Source organism: Triplophysa rosa, linkage group LG25 (assembly GCF_024868665.1).
Source record: "Triplophysa rosa linkage group LG25, Trosa_1v2, whole genome shotgun sequence".
NCBI classification, from domain to species: Eukaryota; Metazoa; Chordata; class Actinopteri; order Cypriniformes; family Nemacheilidae; genus Triplophysa; species Triplophysa rosa.
This window is the reverse complement of record NC_079914.1, coordinates 15,822,360-15,843,905: the sequence shown is the minus strand read 5'-3', so window position 1 is coordinate 15,843,905 and position 21,546 is coordinate 15,822,360. Positions and strand designations below refer to the sequence as shown.

The window sequence follows — 21,546 nt, the reverse complement described above, 5'->3', positions numbered from 1 at the left end:
AAAGAGGGGAGTGGATGAACTATAAAGCTTAAAAATATATACACTTATGGAGTAGAGAGTTTATTTCTTTATCTTAAAAGAGCAGTTGATTATGATAATTTAGAAGATCTAAATATTATTAATATGAAAATGTTTTATTTATTTGTTTTTGGGAAGAGCAAACTCTGGTTCACACTCCAACACAGTAGGTGGCGATAATGCTTCTTTACTTTGGTGCTACCCGCCATAAAACTGAATTAAGAAGAAGACAAGCTGCAGTTGTTTTCTTTAGAAAGTCAGTAATTAATCAGTTTTATATATTGATGTCAATAGCAGATGTGCAGTTGCTAAAGACTGTAAGTTCCAGCAAACACCACAGTGCCTCTGAAAGGCCAGTCATGTTGTGAAAGCTTGAGAGATAAAGGTCAAAGGTCAGGCCTCCTCTATACAGCCTCTGACGGTGACCAGGACAAACACTTCCACATCACTTCAGAGGGGTTTTCTACAGCACTGAACAGTCTTGAGCTGGTGAGGGATCACAGGCCCTCATAAAGATGCAAACACTAGGCCGGTGGTTTTGGAGAAACAGGACTGACCCTTGACTGGTCACTTCTGATCACTGATGATGCGTACAGTTCATAAAAACAAAAATGAACATGCGAGTGCTTTAATGTATTTCATGTTTTGTTGTACTTTGAATAAGTTGAATAAAACAGGCGCTGTCTCTTACAGACGTCTTCTGTATTAAGAGCACACAGAGCTGTCTATAAAAAGCCTGCGTTCTAATGAACAAAAATACAATATTGTGACATAACGTGTAATGTGAATATATCGGCATGTCAAATCCACGTATAATATGAAACAAGTGATGTGATATAAAATGTTTTTATGATGTTCTTTGAGGTTATTTTTCAGATGGTGTGCTGTTTCTCACCTCTGATCTCTCACATATTCACATTCATATCAGCAGAAATGATCTGTCAGTGTCTCTTGTCACTTTGAGATGCTGAAGGCTTCAGTTTTCTATGAGATCATTTCTCATCAAACAGACGCTCAACACATTTACCACAAACACACTTCCTCTTTCTTCTCTGCTTCTTATTTTTAGTTTATTTTAATTTAAAGACTGCATATAAACGATGCGTGTTCAAAATAAGATCAAATCTCATCTATGTGTTTTGAGACTCCAACTTTCATATAAACTTGATCTCATGGTTATCTCACAATCTTATTTCTCTTTATCAGAATTGATTGTGGGCTGTTGTGACCTGGGCTAGAAAAACACCACCTGGTCATAACTGAGAACACTTTACTAAGTGCCTAACACAAGATAACTGTCTATCATACAGGCCCATGTGCAACCGGTTCTACTCGCGGTCCTCAAACCAGCGTTCCTCTGGTGTCTGTCGCTAGAGCACCTCTTGAGTGAGGCTGAAGATGAACATCTGTGAGATAAAGATCAGCAGAAGACGTGTGTGGAAAATGAAAAGAAGAACTGACAGGACTCAAGTTCTCATATTTATTTTGGTCTTCGGGGGTTTGGGGTCGTGGTCAGTTTGGTCTTCACAGATCTGCTGCCGTCGTCTTTCACACAGAATGTGTTTGATCAACTGTGACTTTAACACCATGAGTTTAATGTCCTTTAAAGTTGAGAAGATACTTTAAAGTGTGTAATGATCAGGGAAAGCCACTGAATATACATTTTTATACAACAAAAATGTTTAATTTTTTGGGATTCTGGACGGTTCGAGTTGTTTTCTTTGGCCATTGAATTAATAGTACTGAATATCTTTAGAAGAGCCTTTAGCGTCTGTCACTAGAGCGCCTCTTGAGGTCGGGGAGTGAGGTTTACACACTGCACAGCTCTGGTCTCCGTTACACTGACCACTTGAAGGATGAGGCCCTTCAATAGAGGAGTGTGACACTCAAGCATGATGGACTGGGATGCCAACTATCTGTGGGTCCAAACTTCCATGAGATTCCATCTTTCCTCTGTTGTTCAGTGATATTCATGTAGAGAGTAACAGACTCTCCTTCAGTCACTGACACAGACTCAGAACCAAACACATCTGAAAATAAAACAAGAAGAATTATAAGTCACCAGCGCAGAGTAAAATCATATGAAACATTTTCTCCAGCGGTTTCAAATAACTGTCAATCATTTACAGATGACCTGGTCCTGACACCAACAACTCTAAAGAGGGTTCTTCATGAAACACGAGCAACATAAAACTGGAGATTTTTGGTTCCACTAGGTGGAGCATTTTAAATATTAATGCAAAAAGTTTAAATTAAAATAAAAAGTTGAAATGGCTTCACTTATTTTGATATGTGGAAGCGATGTTAAGAGATAAAATAACTTATAGCTAGTTGATTGTAAATTATCAAATTAAGGCAGCAAATAATTTTTATAGTGTACAGAAAACTTGGCAGTTATAATCAGTATAACTGCATGAAGAGCGACGTCTTATGGCATCAGATCCACATTATCCTCGGTTTCTGTATAAATCACATGTGTGTTTGATGTTGCCAAGCTCAACTGGTGAAAGTAGCACAAGTGATTCAAGAGCCGTGGTGTGGAGTCAGTTATACAACTTCATGTCATCCATGAACATGATTTGTGATTTGTGAGCAGTGGAGCTGAAGACTACAACTCCCATCATTCCATGCTCCTTCACACTGTTATCAAGATACTCCTTTGTTATTGTATTGCCACCTTAGCGGTGAAAATTACATTTATTTTTCTATTCATGACACCATTTGGATTTACAGTGTTTATGCTTTGTAACACTTTAAAATATTGTTCTGTGAGATGTTATTAGCCAATAAACATACACTTGTGTCACTCATACTATTGTGCTGAGTTAGAGAATACTGTGAAGTAAGAGTTAATATTGCTAAAATCATTCAGTTGCTGTGGTGCACCTCACAACAAATCAATAAGTGGGCGTGGTTTATTTTTCAAATTCAATAAAAAAATTTCTATTACATTTTCTTTATAAAACTTGTATTTGCGGTACATGTAGAACAGACAGCTAAGGAAGGTTACACACAACACAGATTTCAGTCTAACATGCAACATGTGGTCAAAAGAACAGACATGTTTACACAATGACAATAGTTTTATCCTATCAAGAAAATAAAGTTACACTGAATAATCACATCAGTGTAAATAATATGTGCTGGTGCATTGAAAACAAGCAATTATTGTAGCAAAATTTAAAGAATGTTTTATTTTAGTTTACAAAGTGCCAAGTTAAGATTTTAACAGTTGTCTTCATTGTTTTAATAAAAAGAGACAATAGATTTGAGAAAGGAATAAGAGTTGTAAATAGAAAAACCTTTAACTCAAATGAAAGAGAAGAAAGCACTTTTATTTAAGTTCCTTTTTTCATATTTGAAATGATTTTTCAGATTCAAAACACTGTAGACTCTAAACTAGCTCAATATATTCATCAGTCATTGAACTGAGTGTCTGATCTCTTCTTCTGTTCATCTCTTCTGGATCTGACATCAGAAATCATTACAGCAACAACAGCCACGCCCACCAGAGCAGAGACGACCAATCGGATCACAGCTTCAGTAAAACCATAACTGCAGATGTTGAAAACTGCAACAATAACACTGAATTACGATTCCTCACAATTTTTCACATAGAATGTGTTAGTTGTTCTGTGATCACTCCACAAACTCATGGATCACAAACTACCAGGAATAAAATAGTGTAGTGCAGATAAATAAGATTCATATTCTTTGCATGTTTAATATAATTTCTGACAAATGTGAAGAGGTGTAATATATGTGACTAGCTTCAGAAAACAATTAAAAACCTGTCTGAAATGTTTCTAACTCAGCTCAGTAAATAAACACAAACATCACACGATGTGACTCACCTGAACCTGAACACTTGTGACAGAGTTGAGTGATGTTGAGATGTTGTGTGTGGTTTGTGATGGGATTGTTGACCACACATCTGTATGTGTTTGTATCCTGATGTTCCACCTCCAGAGGTAGAGAGAGTCTGATGTTGAGATCAGACACACTGATGCTGGAGTGTACACGGCTTTCATTAAACCAGGAGAGACTCACATGTGACACATTCATCACTGAACACAACACAGAACAGTTTGACACTGAAGATGAAGAACATTGTGAAGAGACTCTGGTGATGACAGGAACAGACAGACGAGCTGAAAACATTACATACAAAACTTGTGTACTTATATTTAAAATGGAACTACTGCATTAGAGAAACAAATGTCTTAAAAATGCGTGAAAGAACGGGTAAAAATGAATCTGTTTGTCATTACAATGTTAAAATCTTTCAAAAAAGTTATTCGATAATATTGTGAATAATAATGACGATAAAATTGAACATTTATATATACGTATATAAGAGGATAAATTCAGGACTCACTATAGACAGTAATGTTGAATATCTTGTTGAGTAGCTCCTCGTGGTTGCTGGTGGTTATTTGATAAAGTCCAGAGTGTGTGATTCTGGTGTTTGTGATGGTGAGAGATCCGGTTTGATCCAGCTTCAGTCTGTCTCTGAATCTCCCATCAGGTCTATAAGCATATAACTTTATTGCATTATTCCCATCCTTGATTTCAGCTATGAGACTTTTATTATCTGTGGGTCCAAACTTCCATGAGATTCCGTCTTTCCTCTGTTGTTCAGTGATATTCATGTGGAGAGTAACAGACTCTCCTTCAGTCACTGACACAGACTCAGAACCAAACACTGCTGAAAATAAAACAAGAAGAATTATAAGTCTGTTCATTATGTGGTTGTCTTGCAGGCAGATATTTATGTTGTTTCTATTATTTAACATGTTGCAAATATTTTCTCTGCTGTAACAGTAACAGTAGGTCTAGAGAATAAATGACTGAAGTTGGAGGAACATAATTTTGATGATATTTAAAAATGTTTCAACACAAAACCAATATGATGAGATGAATAAACAGATCGACTGATATATCACACAGTTTACATCAGCCTCATATCAACTGATGCACAAGCACCAGTGAAGTTAGTAAAACACACATCACTCACCCATCAGACTCCACCAGCACCAACAGAGTAAAATCATATGAAACATTTTCTCCAGCAGTTTCAATAACTGTCCATAAATTACATGAAAACACAACAGATGACCTGGTCCTAACACCAGAAACTCTAAAGAGGCTTCATCATGATAGATGAGCTGAAGATAGAAGTGCTGCTCTGTGGTGACGAGCTTTAGTGAAACTGCAGCTAAACACCAGTGAACACGCCTACATGATAGTCTATGATAAGAAAAATAAATGCACAATGACTAGAGGAACATATACTTTTTAAAAAACCTGTACGTTTAATGTCCATTGGTCTCATATGAACGCCAAGGTGTTTAATATCATATGAATGCTTCCTCATTTCCTTGCTTCTCCGTCCTCCACGTTCAGCCATCTTGAAGAACATCTTAATTCTTTAATTGCACTGCAAGGAATGAAGAGTATGGATTACTTTCACATCGTTACATCTTGACATCATATTCAGAGACATAAAAAATGTAATATTCATAGTATATAATATTTTCAATATTTAATATTGATGTATAAGATAAACCAGAGCATTTTAAACATCTTTATGCCTTGTAAATATAGTAGGGCTATGACTCTTAAATTCATTTAGGTGTTTAACTTTGTGTACATTTTTAATGTTTAAAATGAATTCTTCTGATATTTGATCTAAGGGAATGATCTTTGTATATTCAGCTAAGTTATCCCATTTCATTTGCTTCGATTCCTCCCAAGCCTATATTTACAGTCAGAGTCATTGATGTTTTGAATCAAACACACACATCAGCTGCTAAATGACAGCAGAATACATGTCTTTCAGATCAGACATGAATTATAAATGAGAGTGAAACTAGCACACAACAAACACAGTATAGAAAAGGATTCAAAACCAGCTGAAGATGTTTTTGTTTCGGTCTTAAGAAGTTTATCATGTTGTGTCTCATTAAAGAGGCAGAAGAGAATTGTGGTGTTGATATTAATTGTTTTGAGATGGATTGTTTTATATATATCTCTTTAGATTCCCAGGAATGCTAATTGTGCGATCTAAAATCTTGCTAAAAATATAAAGATGAATATTTCCAGTGTTTACATGTTCACAGCACATGTGAGTGTAGATTGATGGCTGTCATTTGTGTCCCCTCACTGGGTTCAGTGATTCTGTAGAAGCATAGCTTACCCATCAAAATAATGTGTCACATAATCACATAATTAATTGAAAGCAGCATTATGTCATTTAAAACATTTAAATTATTTTAAATCAGCATAACTTCTTTTAAAAGCTGTTGAATGAAGCTTCTCATTTGGACCAGCAGGTGGCGGAAATAGTGATGAAAAATGAAATTCACGAATTCGAAGCGTGCTGGCGCCACCTACTGTTGAAAAAGCATCGAGCTCTCAGGCCACTCGATGACAGATGATACAAAACCGCACTAAAGCCTCACAAGTGTCCTTTGGTCTAGCTAAAAATAAAATAGAAATGATAATGGTGTTTTCTTTGTGCATTTTGTAAATATTTATGTGTCGTTTTGAGGGCTTAACTTAATTACATCAAAATGTATTCTTTAATCACTTTGGTCTGTAATATGTCCAGAAGATGCAGTGTGAAGCACACACATACCTTGTCTATAGAAGATCATCTCCATCAGATGCATGACCATCGAATGATGTGTTTCAACATTAATAAGGGCGGTGTTATGATAACTGATCACACATCATATGTCAAACACTTACTCCGCTTATCTTAATGTTTTATGTAGGCTATCTAAAAGCCAAATGACTGTTTTGCCTATAATCAGCCTTGTTTGTGTTTATACTACAATTTGTTGATTTCATGTCAGGCAATAATTAGGATGATAACTGACCATAGATGTCTACAAAAACAATTTGATGTTTTATAAATCTACACACTAAAATTGACCACACATTAGAGAAAACTTCTTGTTGAGATTGTTTGCTAAAAGCACGTGACTTGGCGAGTTTGATACACAGATTACGCGCTCCGATGCTGATTCGACACAAAAGAGTGGTAAAGGTTTTGATTCGAAAGCTCTCATTACTAGGCGGAAGTGCAGCTAACTGTTGCATCAGTTTTGGGTTGTAACGTAAAGTTACTGTTTCTTTTTATCGGACATAAATAATCAAGGACAATAATTATGGAATAGTGCAGTGACTATTTATCGGACATGGATAATCGAGGACAATAATTGGGAGTAGTGCAGTCAGTGACTACGACCGTTAACGTGAGTTTCTTAGTAGGCTCGACGCCTTCAGGGAGTGAGTGCGGCGCACAGACAACACACCGAGAGATTTAGATTCTGACAACATTTATTTTGAATTTCTTCATGGAAACAACAGCAGAATGAAGAACACTTTTAAAAGCATGTTTTTATTGCTGTTGTGCGGTAAGTGTGTCAGTTTAATTTCACTTTCACGTTGTAACCAGGTGTAACGAATTTTGACTCCCCTACTTCTGATTGGTTCATTCACTTATGATGCTGCTTTGTGATTGGTTCCAATTTCTAAAGCCCGCCCCACAGCCAATCCTGACCCAAACCATCGTTGGGGAAAACAGGGGAGTCAAATTACACCAAACCAGGGGCGTTGCTAGGACTGGAATAACTTTACCCCCCGACACATACACGCATGCATGTGCTTTCTCAATAATGCCTAAAGAGTATTAAAGTCATTGCACTGCTAAAATGAATCTCTTATTAAGAGACCTAAAAAATACACTTTGAAATTTCCTAAATACATGTAGAAATATGACTGTTACTGCTTAAAAGTGAATATGAATTCGTCTTCTTTTGCAGTATTTGAGGTCTGACAAAATACAGAGCATTTTTTCTGTTATGTTGACCTGTTTCTCCAGTTTTCATTTTCTGCAAATAGAAACTTTTTTTTTTTTAATTTGGGAGAAATATAGTAGTTCACAGAATAAAACAAAGATTATCACTTTACCTAAACACACCCTATAAAAGGTAAATTTAGAAAACAGAAAGTGGTCTTTGAAATGGTCTCTTACTTTGTTCCACAGCGGATTATCTGTATATTATCTGTTTATATTAGATGGTTTATTACCAACTAAAGAGCCGGTTTAACGACATTAGTTGTTGATTCAGTTTATTCATGTGCACATCAAAAAGGGAAGTCCCACTTAAGGCCTACTCCATGACAAAGGCCTACACTGTATTGATTAAAGTTTGTACAAAAACTGCAAATATACGTTGAGAACAGTCAAAGTTTATTATTAGAATTTAGAAATAAGTTGTTAATTTAACAGACCACCGTTCAGTGAATAAATGACGTTTGTTGAAACAGTGCCACCTGCTGACAGGATCAGGTACTGTTTACCTGCTCAAAACAACGAGCGCTTCAAAGATGCATTTAATGAAACGACTGCGTAAAATTGCGATAATGTACCACGACCCGCGTCGCAAAAACATATTAAAAGCCATGTGACGTTTTAAATCTTCAAAAAGATGAGGGGCTTTTGACAAGACATGGGTGGCTTAAGCCCCCAAAGCCCCACCCTCGCAAGCACATTGATATTATGTAACTAAATGTGTTAAATATCATTGGATTTGTTTTAGGATTTTGGTCCAGAATACGAGTAAACTTTTCAGGAATACAGGCAAAAATTCCATCGATGCAATACTGTATTGCACATTTCAGAGGGGTATGTCCTCCCAAAACATACTTGCTATGCTAATGTGTACAGCAATACTGGGTCCACACATACAGAAAATATGGAAATAATGGATATAACCATAACTAATCTTTTCTTCAGTCTGGTCCATAATCACGTGCTTCCGCGTGTTAGTTTGTAAAAATATGACAAAAACAAAAATTAAAACAAATAAATTGGCAAAAAAAAGCATTTTGTTGATCTAAAATGTTAATTGTCATACACATGATGTACTTTTGTAAAATTGTACACTCCTGACAAAAGTAGTTGCCAAAAATAAATCTTTCTAATTATTTTCTTTACTTTGTTATCTTTGCTGGTATAGCCTAGAGAAAAACAGATTATAATCATAATTATTATGTATAAAACAGATGTATCATTTGTTCAATAAAACGTTTCCAGCAGAAAATATTTCCTAGTGTTGAGCTTTTTAACTGCGTTCTGTTATTTAAAATCTGCTCATCATCCCTTTCATTTTTAAAAGCTTTATTATCTACCACCGTTGTCAGAAATGCAGATAATCTGCTATTTTCTAAATGAAATATAAAAGTGTAGCAGGTTTAATCTGTGATTTTCTGTGTTGTGTTTGTGTTGTTCAGGTGTGTTTGATGCGGTGACGGGTGAACTGAAGACTCTCTCGGTGATGGAGGGAGATTCTGTCACTCTACACACTGATCTTACTGATATACAGACCGAGGACAGGATAGTCTGGACGTTTGCGGATGAAGCCTCTACTGATCTTCTAGTTGAAATGTTGAGAGATAACATCTCATATGTTGATGGGAGATTCAGAGACAGATTGCACATATCAGACCCTAAGGTTGGAGATCTCACCATCAAGAACATGAGAATCAAACACTCTGGAATCTATGAAGCAGAGATCATCACTGCCAAAGGAACGACATACAAGACATTCAGAGTCCTTGTCAGTGGTGAGCAGATACAGTAGTACTAACTGTATGATTTGGGTATTTTCATGATAATAAAGTATATTTATAGGGATGATGTTTGACGGGTGTTGCACGTTATAAAGGACTCAAACTCGCAGTGGTTTCAGATCAAGCAGCATCTTCCACTGATCACAGAGCCGTGCTTCACAAACAAACTGCGATAAAAACATAATCACAGTCTTTGTGATTTCATAATCGCACTAGCCACACATGATTTACGCACGATTTAGTGTTGATCGTGTAGCCCTATTACCAACGTTCTTCAAAATATATTGTGTGTTCTGCTTAAAAAATAGGACCTCAGGTTTCAAATGATGTGAGGATGAATAAATGATGACAGAATTTTCATTTTTTGCTGGACTAAAGTATTTAAAGGTATCAGGCCCAAGGTAGTGAGGGGATCTCAAGTTCCACATCTAGTTTTTCTAGTCAGTATTGTTTGATTAAAATGACCACGATAGATGGCGACAGGCCTTTGTTAGAGTAACTTCAGATTACAGTGCACTGTTTGATATGTTTGTCTGTGACACTTGTAGAATCTCCTCGTGTTCTGGATGCTGGCACATGTGAGATGAAGTCGGTGTTGAAAGAGGGCGATTCAGTCACTCTACACACTGATGTTCAAACGCACGGAGATGATCTGATCGTGTGGAGGTTTGGAGATGATGGTGTTCTTCTAGCTAAATGTGATAAAGAGGACAATAAGAGCTTTGTAAATGAGGATGAGAGAGTGAGCGGCAGACTTAAATTGGATGATCAGACTGGATCTCTCACCATCTGTAACTTCAGATTATCAGACTTTGGACTCTATAAACTGAAGATCAGCAGTAACAACAGACAGACATTACACAAGACATTCAGTGTGTACGTCAGTGGTGAGCATCCCAATTCTCCTGTAGTAACAGCTGTGTGTGAATGATTTAGATGGGCAATCACATATTCTGCTTGGGCAGATATATAATCATAGTACATCGCATGCATCATTTTAAAGTTTTTCTGTAATTAAATTGACAGATCATTATTTAATAGAGAAGTATTAATTAAGTATTCAATAATAAGTATTTCATTTTTTATTATTTTAATTGTCAGCTGGATATTTTTGTTAGGACCCATGAAAAATTCCCAGCCCTAGACCTGATTGTATAAATCATAAACTGATGACAATGTAAGACCGTCACATAAGTTAAATTACAATGTGTTATATTTAATATAAACTTCACTCTCTCTGTCTTTACATTATCATAACAGGTTCATCTTCAGAGGATTCAGATGCTATGGCTGTAATAATTATTTCTCTTCTTTTTGTTGCTGCTGCTGCTTTAATATTTTACTGTTCCCGAAGGTCCTCTAAAGAAATAGGTAAGTTTTGACTGATACAGCTACAAAAAAACTATTTTTTATTGTTATATTTTTTTATTTTTTATTTTATAGTTTTCACAGTGAAAGGTCAGATTTCGCTGTTATTTGCAGTAAATTGTTGAACATTTCCTATATTGTTTAATTGCATCTCCATTGTAATGTTGTAGTCTGTTCATAAATATAAAAAAACGGTTGCACTTTATTTTACAGTACTTGTACATAAAGTGTACTTACCTAAGAAAGTACTGGGTAGTATAAGGTAACTACATGTTATAAGTTCAGGTTTAGGGGTACGTTCAGAGTTAGTACCTATTTATTATATTTACTGTAATAAGTACACAGTATGTACATGGGAAACAGGACTGTAAAAGAAAGTGGTACCAAAGAAACATTATCATTTAGTACAATTGAATTACTTCTACAATGGTGGTATTATCATCTGTAAGTGGGACCAATAGAGTTATTGATTTAGACCCAGTAATTAACAAAATCAATTATAATTGTTAGATTGTTAGATTCCCTACAGCTGTAAGCAATTATATGTTAGCGAAAATACTTCTGAGGTGGTGTGTTAAGTGCTTAAAGGTTCTGCGAGTGAAGACAGGCCGCATGTCATATCACCTGGGCTGTTAAATGTGAAAAAAATCAAAATTGCTCCTTGTTAGTTCATGTTAACTTTAATTATGATGTACAATCACCTCATGAAATGATTACAGAGATTTTTGAGATGTCCGTGTGAATAATGTCTATATATCTCTCGGGTGTTTCTGTTACGGAATGAGAACTCAAAATCCAGTTGCAAGTGAACCACAGTTTATTACAACAATATTGAAAGAAAGCAAGGCAATGGAACCTATGAGGTCACGCAGATGAGTAGATCTCAGATGCATGGAGACCGCGAGACACTGAACCAACGCCACACATCTGATGGAGATCATGTTCATTGACAAGATGTGAAGTGCTTCATGCTGATTTTCTGGTCATTTTATAGACAACAGTGATTAAATCCGGACATTTTGTTTGGTATAATGTGTCATTGAGTTTGGCCTGAGATCTCAACGCTTTTACAACATTTTCACCAGCAGGTAGCGCCAGCACGTGGCGTTTCGAACGCTTCGTAAACCTGAATCATTTTGCGAAGCAATTGGTTTAATTGATTCAAAGCTTCGAAAAGCTTCGTTTCTCCCGTCACAAGTTTTCTCTACACAGCAGTGTTGGGTGTAACTAGTTACTAAGTAATTAGTTACTGTAATTGAATTACTTTCCCCTTGAAAAGTAAAGTAAGGGATTACTCTTATTTTTTGTAATTTAATTAGTTACTTTTGATGTAATTAAACTAAATACACATTTGTAATACTTTGGTCAGTTAATAGGAGTACTTTATGTAGTTTAATATTATTTATTTGACTGAATTAAAAGAGCTGTTTCATGTCTATCCTTGAATCACTTAATTAATCAAGGTTGATGTAGGATATAGAAAGTAATTAGTAATAAGTAACTAAATACTTTTTGGAGAGAGTAATTTGTACAGTAATCTAATTACACTAATGAATATGTAACTAGTAATTAATTACTTTTCCTGAGTAACTTGCCTAACACTGCTACACAGTCAGCAAACTAAAACTTAGTAAGCAAAAGATTCTCTCAGTGTACGAACACAGTTTATCTTTATTTAATATTTAAAGTGATCAGTTAAATCCTCTGAATGTGTTTTTCTTCTATGTGCTGCTGCTGTTGTGAATGAAGCAAGGGACATTTTTCCACATTTGAGAGATCCTGTTACTTTATGCACTGGTGTTACTGACATAAAGACCGATGATGAGATACTGTGGACATTTGGACCTGAAGACACTCGTATCGTTCGAATCACCGGAGGGATCAATGAGCCTTCATATTATTACTACACTGATGGGAGATTCAGAGACAGACTGAAGATGGACAGTAAGACTGGAGATCTCACCATCACAAACACCACAACTCAACACAATGGAGTTTATCAAGTCCAGATTTACAGCGGCGGAAAGATCACATACAAGGGATATAAGGTTACAACCTCTGGTGAGTAATTGAGTATTCATTTTAATCATTCAAGGACTGATTTTAAATCTCAGTGTTTATGAAGAAGTGTTGAAGAAGTTATTCACAATTATCTTTGTTTCACATACACTCATGCTCTGTTATATTTTTCCCACATCATACACACACAATCATCAGGATGAATTTCGACGAAATAAAAATGTGATCTTTGCAGTTGTTTAAAAACACTGTGACGGTTTCACAGACAAGGCTTAAAGGGATACTTCACCCATAAATGAAAATTCTGTCAACATTTACTCAAATCTGTATAAATGTATTTGTTCTGATGAACACGGAGCAAGAAGAATGGAAGAATGCTTGTAACCAGACAGATTTTGCCCCCCATTGACTCCCATAGTAGGAAAAATTACTTAGTTTTTTTTTGTTCTCTTAAACACGAAAGAAGATATTTTGAAGAATGTAGAACAGCAAACAGTTCTGGGGACTTTTGACTTCCTTTTTTTTCCTACTATGGGAGTCAATGGTGGCAAAATCTGTTTTGATCATTCTTCAGTCATTTGTTTTACGTAGACACCTTATTAGAAACACAGAACATTGTGCCTTTCATCAGTCATCTATATGTTCTATTCTCTGCACTTTACCTTTAAACCTTTCAACCGTTTCCTTTAGCATTTTACTACCATTTAGTAGTTGTTATTTTTCTTGTGTGTCTTTTGTATATTTATTACATCTGTGTCTTCCTTGTGTTGATTATAGTGTCGTGTGTATGGCTCACTACATTATTTGGTGCCTGATGTTTGAGCTTTAGCTTTGTACTTTAGTTTAAGATGTGATGCACTAATATTTGTATCGTGTTCTGCTTTGGATGGATCTCTTCTGATTGTATTAATTTCATTTCAAGTGTTATCTGAATGAATACATGTAAACAAAAGTGTTAGGAATCCTTGGTCTAAATTGCTCCCTATTTTGTTTTCTGAATGTGTTTTAATAGTAAGGGCATGCTAGTTTTGAGTTCACCTTTTATACAATGTACGTCATTGTCATTATTAATAAATTAAGAAAATGGGAAATGAAATGTGTGGTTCTTTGTGTTTGGCTCATAAATGTGATTTCAGTGTGAAGAGCAGACAGCAGAATGGCCTTGTCAAAAAACCCTAAAGGATTTCTATAAGAAATTTGTACTGGATTTCTATCATGTTTTGGAACCATTCCTTTAGGATTCTTGTAGGAAATTAGTACTGCATTACAGTTCACTTCACACCGAAACAGACACTCCGTAATGTCACCACAATCTAACAGAAGTTCATCTGAATCTGTTCACGAAGGAACACTATTTTTCTGTTAATTCTATTATTAAGGTCAATTGTAATGATACAACATGATGAATAAAATGTTCAATGTGCAAAAACATCTGTTTCTTATTAAATAGCATGAGATGAGATCCCAAATGAAACATTCAAAATTTCAACTAAATGATGACAAAAACACAATATATAAAATGATTCAAATCCAGCTGAAGATAAATTGATGTATGCTGATGTAAAGTTTATTGTGTTTTGAGTCATTACAGAAGAGAATTGTGGGTAAAATGGAGGGTGTTTGTCTTTGATTTCATCTCTACCATTTTATCCAGTGATCTGAAATGAAGAAAATAAAACAGGAAACATTAGACAATTACACACATGACCATATTGCTAAAACATTTACAGTTTTACTGTCGGCACACCATATTACACAAATAGAGTTGATTAAAACACAGGTTATTTGTGTTTATGTAGACAGGTTATGATTATGAGGTACATGATGATGATGTAATGGAGCAACACTTACACCCTGAATCCAGCTGATGTAAGCAGACACACGAGTGAAGACTGTTGGTTTCTGGTTGGTGTTACAGCCCTAAGACGACACGAAGCTGGTCACACCGTGAACGGAATAACTTCCACTGACCAGACAGTTCAGAGGACCGCCGGAGTCACCCTGAGAAACAACAAATAACGTTTTCATAACGTTTTGGGAATGTTAGCAAAACGTTCGTAGAAAATATGATTCATTGCTTATATTTGATTGACGTATTTCTTCAGATCCTCCTGACAGGTGTGATGTGATGTGGTGTGATGTTCTTACGTTACATCCAGAGTCCCTTCCACCTCCAGCACAAACCATGGTGTTCTTCACGGTGCTGCCCCACCAGTCACTGCGAGAACACGTCTGATAATCCACACTGGGCAGATAGGCCTGTTTCAGCACAGCAGAGAGAGAACCACCAGCTGAACACAAACAACATCACCTATCAGAACACTTCACTACACTAAATCATCATAATCTGTGTGTGAGAGAGATGACGGACTGGATGTGCGGCCCCAGCCGGTGATGTAACAGGGGTTGTTGTTGGGCAGGATCTGTCCTGATGGAGGCAGATTAGCCAGCTTCACGTATGAGTTGAGGGTGACATCAGAGGACAGACGCAGAAGAGCGATGTCATATCTGAAACATACACACACGTCACAGTCTGATGACACCCACGTGAGGTTTGTACACAGATATCAATAACTAGATGCCGCATTCAAGCTCTACAGGCACGTAGACGCGTCCGCCATCTTGGAACAGTCCAATGACGTCACTCGCCACAACACTAATTCCTGAAAAACTGGATACCCTTTCGTTGTTGTCATGTGTTATGTCAAATATGTTTTCATAATCATACAGAGACAGCTTGCTCTTGAGTGTTAACAGACCGGCTTGGCAGGGTTGCCAGATCTGTGAAACAAAATCCTTCATCACGAGTCTAATGTCCCTAGTCCAAATAACAGAACTTAACATTCATAAATAAAATCATCTTACAATTGACAGCTATATAACAAAATCCTTCCGCTCGTATCACTCGTACAACCTACCTATAGCGGCCCATAGAAACAGATGCTAATGCGGTATCTAGTTTTGATATCTGTTTATGTGTGATGTGGTGTTTGTTGTCGTGGTTACACACCCAGCGGCCAGGTTGTTGCGGTTCCAGTTGGGGTGGATGTAGACCTGACTGACGGCTATGTACTGCTCACGACCCTCATGGGTGTTGATGTTGTGATCGCCCAGAACAACACGCAAGGTTCTCTGTCTGCACAAGGAAACACGTGACATGATTCATTACCATCACACGTTCAATATGATGCTATGATGTCTAAAGGTGGGGCAACTTGACACAATGGAGTGGTCCAAGCATTTTTAAATAATCTTTAAGTCCAATTGAGTATCGCAGAGATGATGTATTTTTGTAGGCCAACCCGGAAGTTAGCGCTGCACTGGTTCCCTCGACCGAAGCCATATTTTTCCCAAAGACTTTTGGAAGCTCGCAAAAAATAAGCTCTGTAGTTAACAAAGCTTTATGATGTTTACACGTTTCGTCTATCAAGATAATCTTTACAAATGAACACAACATTTGCTACTTTTGAAGCCAAAATGCAATCGGCAGAAGTAAAAAGCTAACACGCTGCTATAAACAGATCGCTCGATATCAACGTCACCACCACCAAGCCTCCGACAACTTTCTCAAACTATTTAGAAAACGTGTGTGTGTGTTGGTGACCATATTTTTGTAATGAAAACCGGGGACAGTTCCTAGTTAAATTGTCAAAAAATAATTGAAATCTCATTTGTTATAATCAATCAATTAATGATCAATTTTTAAATGTTTTTTTTTGTGTCTTTTTGTGTTGCACCTATAATTATTAATGAGTTTTTGTTCGGATCAAACTAACCATAACTGGTTTTAATAGTTTACCAAAACTCTATGGAAAAAAGTCCACTGTGAAAATAGAAATACTAACGAGAATTGCATGCATTAAAAATTCAATAACACTACAAAAATATAACAAATATGAAAAACATATGAGAAATAAAACTCTAGTTACCATTTTTAACATTCTCTAATTGTATTTAATATTTTCATTTTTACAAACTGTTTTCTGTCATTACAACCAGTAATTAAAACTTTTTAAATAACTTTTTATCTTTGTGCTTTTGGAAATGGACCTGTATGTACATTAAGCTTTTTATTTGCATTTTAAACTCATTTTGAGCACAGATGTCCTTTCTGCAAATCTAATTTGTCAGTGTAATTGCTATTGCTTAGATAAATATTATTATTTGTTTAAATCGCTGCATACTCTCACCAACGTATGTGTGGGAATCACTACATCAGTGATGGAAATTCTGTGTTGTGACGACAGAACTTCATGGTAAAGTTTAAAATGTTAATGCAAAACAATCCAGCTCCCTGGCCTGAGCCTGTTATATAACACATACAAACAGTTTTAGGTCTACTTTCATTTAACATGAGTACTTAGTACCTTGAACCCGATAACTTTGACTTTTGATATTTGATGATAACTTGATGATGCATTCTCGTCATACATTCTTCATCGCTAAGCAATGTAACAGAAAACGGGGACGTCTGGTCACCTTAGTGTGTGTGTGTGTGTGTGTGTTCATTACATGTCCACGCAGTGAGCAGCGGTCATCACCCATCTCTGTCTGATCAGAGTTCCGCCACAGTTGTGATAGAAACGTCCACCGAACAGAACCTGAAGAGAGATCTGAAAACACACAGAGGAGTTTAGTTGAAACAAAAATGACGACAAAACTTTTTTTCTGTTTTTGTTTGTTCTTATGAGTCAGAAATGACAAGCAACCTGATTATGATAGCACAAAAACATCTGCCAGACGTCTATTGTACAGGTATGTCTGCATTTATATCTGCAATTCATGGTTTCCTCATCTGCAATACGTCTCGGAGATGTCTGCTGTCAGACGTCATATAGACATCTATAAGATGTCTGTAAGATGTTTATGATTTAGAATGGATGTAAAACTGCTCTTTCTAAGATGTTTAGCAAATGTTTTTACACAGCAGATGTTTTCCAGATCTCCAGATCTTTAGCAACTTTCTGTGCAAGTTGAGTGTTGCGACTCGGCAGATGTTGTTTATGCTCAAACAGCTACACTACTCGCTAACTAAATTTAAAGAAGTGAAATTCCATCATACCTTCCCTTTAAGATTGGTTTGTGTTAAACTTTTCTGTTGAAGCCTTTTATGTCAAAGGATGATACTGAAGTGCTTTTTATATGCATCTCACAACAACAAAAATCATTCAGCGCTATGGTGTTTTTTTAACTTTGATATCAAATAATACATTGATATCAAGAATAGACATTATCACTAGTAACCACAGAATTATTGATATCAAAAATTATGTTTTTTACTAGTAATTGCATTTCTGATATCTGAAATAAGATTTTTAACATGTAAGAAATGAATTATTGATATCTGAAATGGAATTTGAATGGCAGCCTATTGTGATAGTAAAAATGCAATTACAGATATCAAGAATTGCGTTTTTTACTAGTTCAAATTAAATTTTTGATATCAAGAATACACATTTCTGCAAGTGATGACGTCATTGTTGATATCAAGAATTCACATTTTTACTAGTGAAAATGTAATTACTGATATCAAAAATAGCAATTGTAACTAGTAGAAATTCTATTCTTGATATCAAGAATTATAATTTTTACTAGTAAAAATTGAATTGGTGATATCAAAAATTCATATCCTGATAATGAATAAAAGCTAATTTGGCTTGCCATACAGCGCTGCGTTAAAATTGATGCAAACAACAATTTATGTCATGCTATTACTTTTAATATTGTTGATTTTTTCAGAGAATATTTAGTACAATTGTGCACTATTATTGAAAAAATGTAAAGTATAATAAATAGCATGAAAAGGTTGCCTTTGCTTAGCATCCTTTAGGTTCTGTGCTACGCCTCCTCTTGGTACGAGCAGGCATAGAGTATTTTCATTTCTTTATAGTAAATTATGACGTACCTGCCAGGGATAGGAGTGTGGTTTAGCCGTCTCTCCTCCCACAACCCTTGTTTGAGGGATCTGCTCAATGTATTTGGGCTCAGCCAGAGCTGGACACAAAAACACACAACCATAGAACACACAGACATGCTATGAAAAGCCATTGTTACATTTGTATATTGCATTGCTAATGTCTACATTTGGTAACTTGTCAAAATCTAAATGATGAAATGATGTCTTTGTTTTCTCAATAGAAAGTGAAAGAAGTCTTACCCAGAGCAGCGAGAGCACTCAACAACAAGAACGTCAGCATGATTGCAGTGGATTCACTGAGTTCTGTGCTCTTTCATCGTCTTTATAGTATACCTGCAGACGTCTGATCCTCACAGGTCATATCACAACAGTCAAGGGCGACACACATCTGGTTAATATCACATGTTTGTACAGTATGACACCAGGATGACTGAGAAAGATAAGATAGTTAGATTAGATTCCACTTTACTATGATTCAATTATGCAAATATTAAGCGCTAATAAAATGCAGTTAGCGTTTTAACTCTTTCTTTGGTAGTCCATCCTTTGTGCCCTTGCTACTTTGGAAAATCTCACCATGCTGGAGGCTGTGGAGAAATTTCTTCAAGGGTTGACATAAGACATGAGTTGGTGTGTATTCAGGTTTAGGTCCCTACCAGGGTGTAAAAACAAGGCCACACACACACACGTTAGGTTTCTGTACATTGTGGGGACTTTCCATAGACGTAATGATTTTTATTCTGTACAATGTATATTCTATTGCCTTATCCCAACCCAACCCCAAAACCTAACCATCACAGAAAACATTCTGCATTTTTACATTTTCAAATAAACATCATTTAGTATGTTTAACAATCCATTTGAATTGTACATGTAAGTGTGTGAGACTTTTATTATCATTGTGGACCCCACACGATGTATATAAACCTAACACACACACACACACTCAAATGGTTTCTAATGATGTTATTTTGCTATGCACTACTTTGCGAGATGTACCCTTACGAAAATGAACTATGGTTTAAAACCATAAAACGTGTTTTACTACAGTTAAAACAAACCATAACGTTACTTAAACCATGGTTACTGTAGTAAAACTGTTTTTGCCAAAAGTAATCAATACGCCAAAAAAACATGGATACTACACTTTTACCATGGTTAGTTTTTGCGATAAACACTGGTCCAGAAGCACTTCCTGTTTCAGTTTAGTTTATTTATTTACTTTTAATCTTGCACATATTATAATTACATTTTAAAGGTGTGGTGCAACAGTGTTTCATGCATTCTGACTTCTTTACACTAATAAACGTGCTGTCTTCTCACGCTCAACATGGTCAACTTGTCGAAAAACGAGTTGGACGTATGATGTAGTATTTCTGTGCGCAATACACTCCCCGGAGGTTTGTATCCACCTTATTTTTGGCATAAATTTGGGCACCGCCATCTTTGAGCTGTTTGTGTTTAGACTTCCGGTGAGCCGCTACAGCTGATGGCAGTCGTACTGCAAGTGAAACGTGTTTGCTGTTTTGACTACCTAGTTCATATTAGAGGTTAGAGGTTACCATATCAGCCGCAAAAACAATCGCAAAAAAAGTCTACAAAACATTTGTTTTGACCATAATCCACGCACCAGAGCTTAATCTGGATGTCGCGCACCCTACATTTTGGCCTACCATGCGGTCAAAAAACATATCACCTGCCATTTGTTCCGCAGGGGTCATTAATCAGAAAGACGGATGTCCAGGAAATGAGGTTCAAGAGGTCGGAGGATTTCGAGACTTCGGTCAAGACACCGAGTCGGGAGCTGAAGTTTGGGGGTCCTATCTTATTTCTAAGGGTCTTTAACTCGGATGAGTGTACCCCAAAAATCTTGCATCGTTTCAAAGTGTCTCCCATTAAAACGAATGGGCAGGAAGAGTGATATGTAATTGGGTATATAAATAACTTTTTTAGGCTCCAGGACACGTGTGCAATTTGGGGTCCCTCGGGCAACCGTGGGTCATATTGAACATCGCAATTGTGCAGACACATGTTCGGGTAAAGAATGTTCATTTTCATGCACAAATACGCATGTTATGAGCAATGCTCACACTCTGGTATTCAACCCAGTGGCCCTGATGATGTCACCATCCACTGTCTGCGCTCGTCTTACACCGGACTACACTACCCATAATCCCTTGCACCTGTCTCACCTGATCCCCATCACTTGGACATTATTAGTTAATCCCCGTCATCTGTTTACTCCTCATTTTCTGTGTATTTAAACCCTGTGTCTTCTTCAGTTCTTTGTCAAGTCTCAAACAAGTTATGTTAAGGTTACCTGTTCATTAAAGTTTGTTGGATTACCCCTACCACTTCGCCTGTCGTCAGTGGGCATCACGTAACAGATGACATACTAGAAGATAAATTAAAACAAAGGTCACCAAGGGTCATAGTGAGTCATTTAACACAATGTCACTGAATCAGTTATTAGGCCCACGCTGAATAATGGATACGAGACCCAGTCATGTACCTGCTACCCTTTGTTTCACAAGTCACTTTTAGTGGTTATTGAGGAGGTTCACTTTAGGAATAAATGT

At 36.4% G+C, this 21,546-nt stretch overlaps 3 protein-coding genes and 1 pseudogene across 5 annotated transcripts in view; 1 reads left to right on the top strand and 3 right to left on the bottom strand.

Annotated features, from left to right (window-relative positions):
- Positions 1–21,546, bottom strand: part of LOC130548536 (elastase-1-like) — a 48,319-nt gene that overhangs the window by 3,262 nt on the left and 23,511 nt on the right. The window lies entirely within an intron of this gene.
- LOC130548438 (SLAM family member 5-like) lies at positions 3,043–5,175 on the bottom strand. Of its 3 annotated transcripts, none has more exons than XM_057325203.1 (4): positions 5,036–5,175; positions 4,397–4,726; positions 3,873–4,169; positions 3,043–3,589 (listed from the first exon to the last, which is right to left on the bottom strand). In XM_057325203.1, exons 1-4 carry the CDS (start codon positions 5,079–5,081, stop codon positions 3,435–3,437), a joined length of 828 nt encoding a protein of 275 aa, XP_057181186.1. In that variant the 5' UTR covers positions 5,082–5,175; the 3' UTR covers positions 3,043–3,434. The 3 variants fall into 3 exon arrangements, with proteins under 3 accessions (XP_057181186.1, XP_057181187.1, XP_057181188.1); XM_057325204.1 differs by having other exon boundaries at positions 3,879–4,169; XM_057325205.1 differs by having other exon boundaries at positions 3,873–4,085.
- Positions 7,075–14,169, top strand: LOC130548435 (uncharacterized). The gene is made up of 5 exons (XM_057325199.1): positions 7,075–7,442; positions 9,325–9,657; positions 10,212–10,550; positions 10,924–11,034; positions 12,781–14,169. The coding sequence occupies exons 1-5, from the start codon at positions 7,400–7,402 to the stop codon at positions 13,098–13,100; spliced, it is 1,146 nt and encodes a 381-aa protein (XP_057181182.1). The 5' UTR covers positions 7,075–7,399; the 3' UTR covers positions 13,101–14,169.
- Positions 14,697–21,344, bottom strand: LOC130549206 (elastase-1-like; annotated as a pseudogene).

Coding starts and splice junctions, on each gene's coding strand:
- LOC130548438 (XM_057325203.1), bottom strand. CDS start 5,081: ATGTTTCATATGATTTTACTCTGTTGGTGCTGGTGGAGTCTGATGG. Junction 4,727..5,035: donor GTGCTGGTGGAGTCTGATGG/GTGAGTGATGTG, acceptor TTTTATTTTCAG/CAGTGTTTGGTTCTGAGTCT. Junction 3,590..3,872: donor TCACAAGTGTTCAGGTTCAG/GTGAGTCACATC, acceptor TTATTGTTGCAG/TTTTCAACATCTGCAGTTAT.
- LOC130548435 (XM_057325199.1), top strand. CDS start 7,400: ATGAAGAACACTTTTAAAAGCATGTTTTTATTGCTGTTGTGCG. Junction 9,658..10,211: donor ATTCAGAGTCCTTGTCAGTG/GTGAGCAGATAC, acceptor TGACACTTGTAG/AATCTCCTCGTGTTCTGGAT. Junction 10,551..10,923: donor ATTCAGTGTGTACGTCAGTG/GTGAGCATCCCA, acceptor TTATCATAACAG/GTTCATCTTCAGAGGATTCA.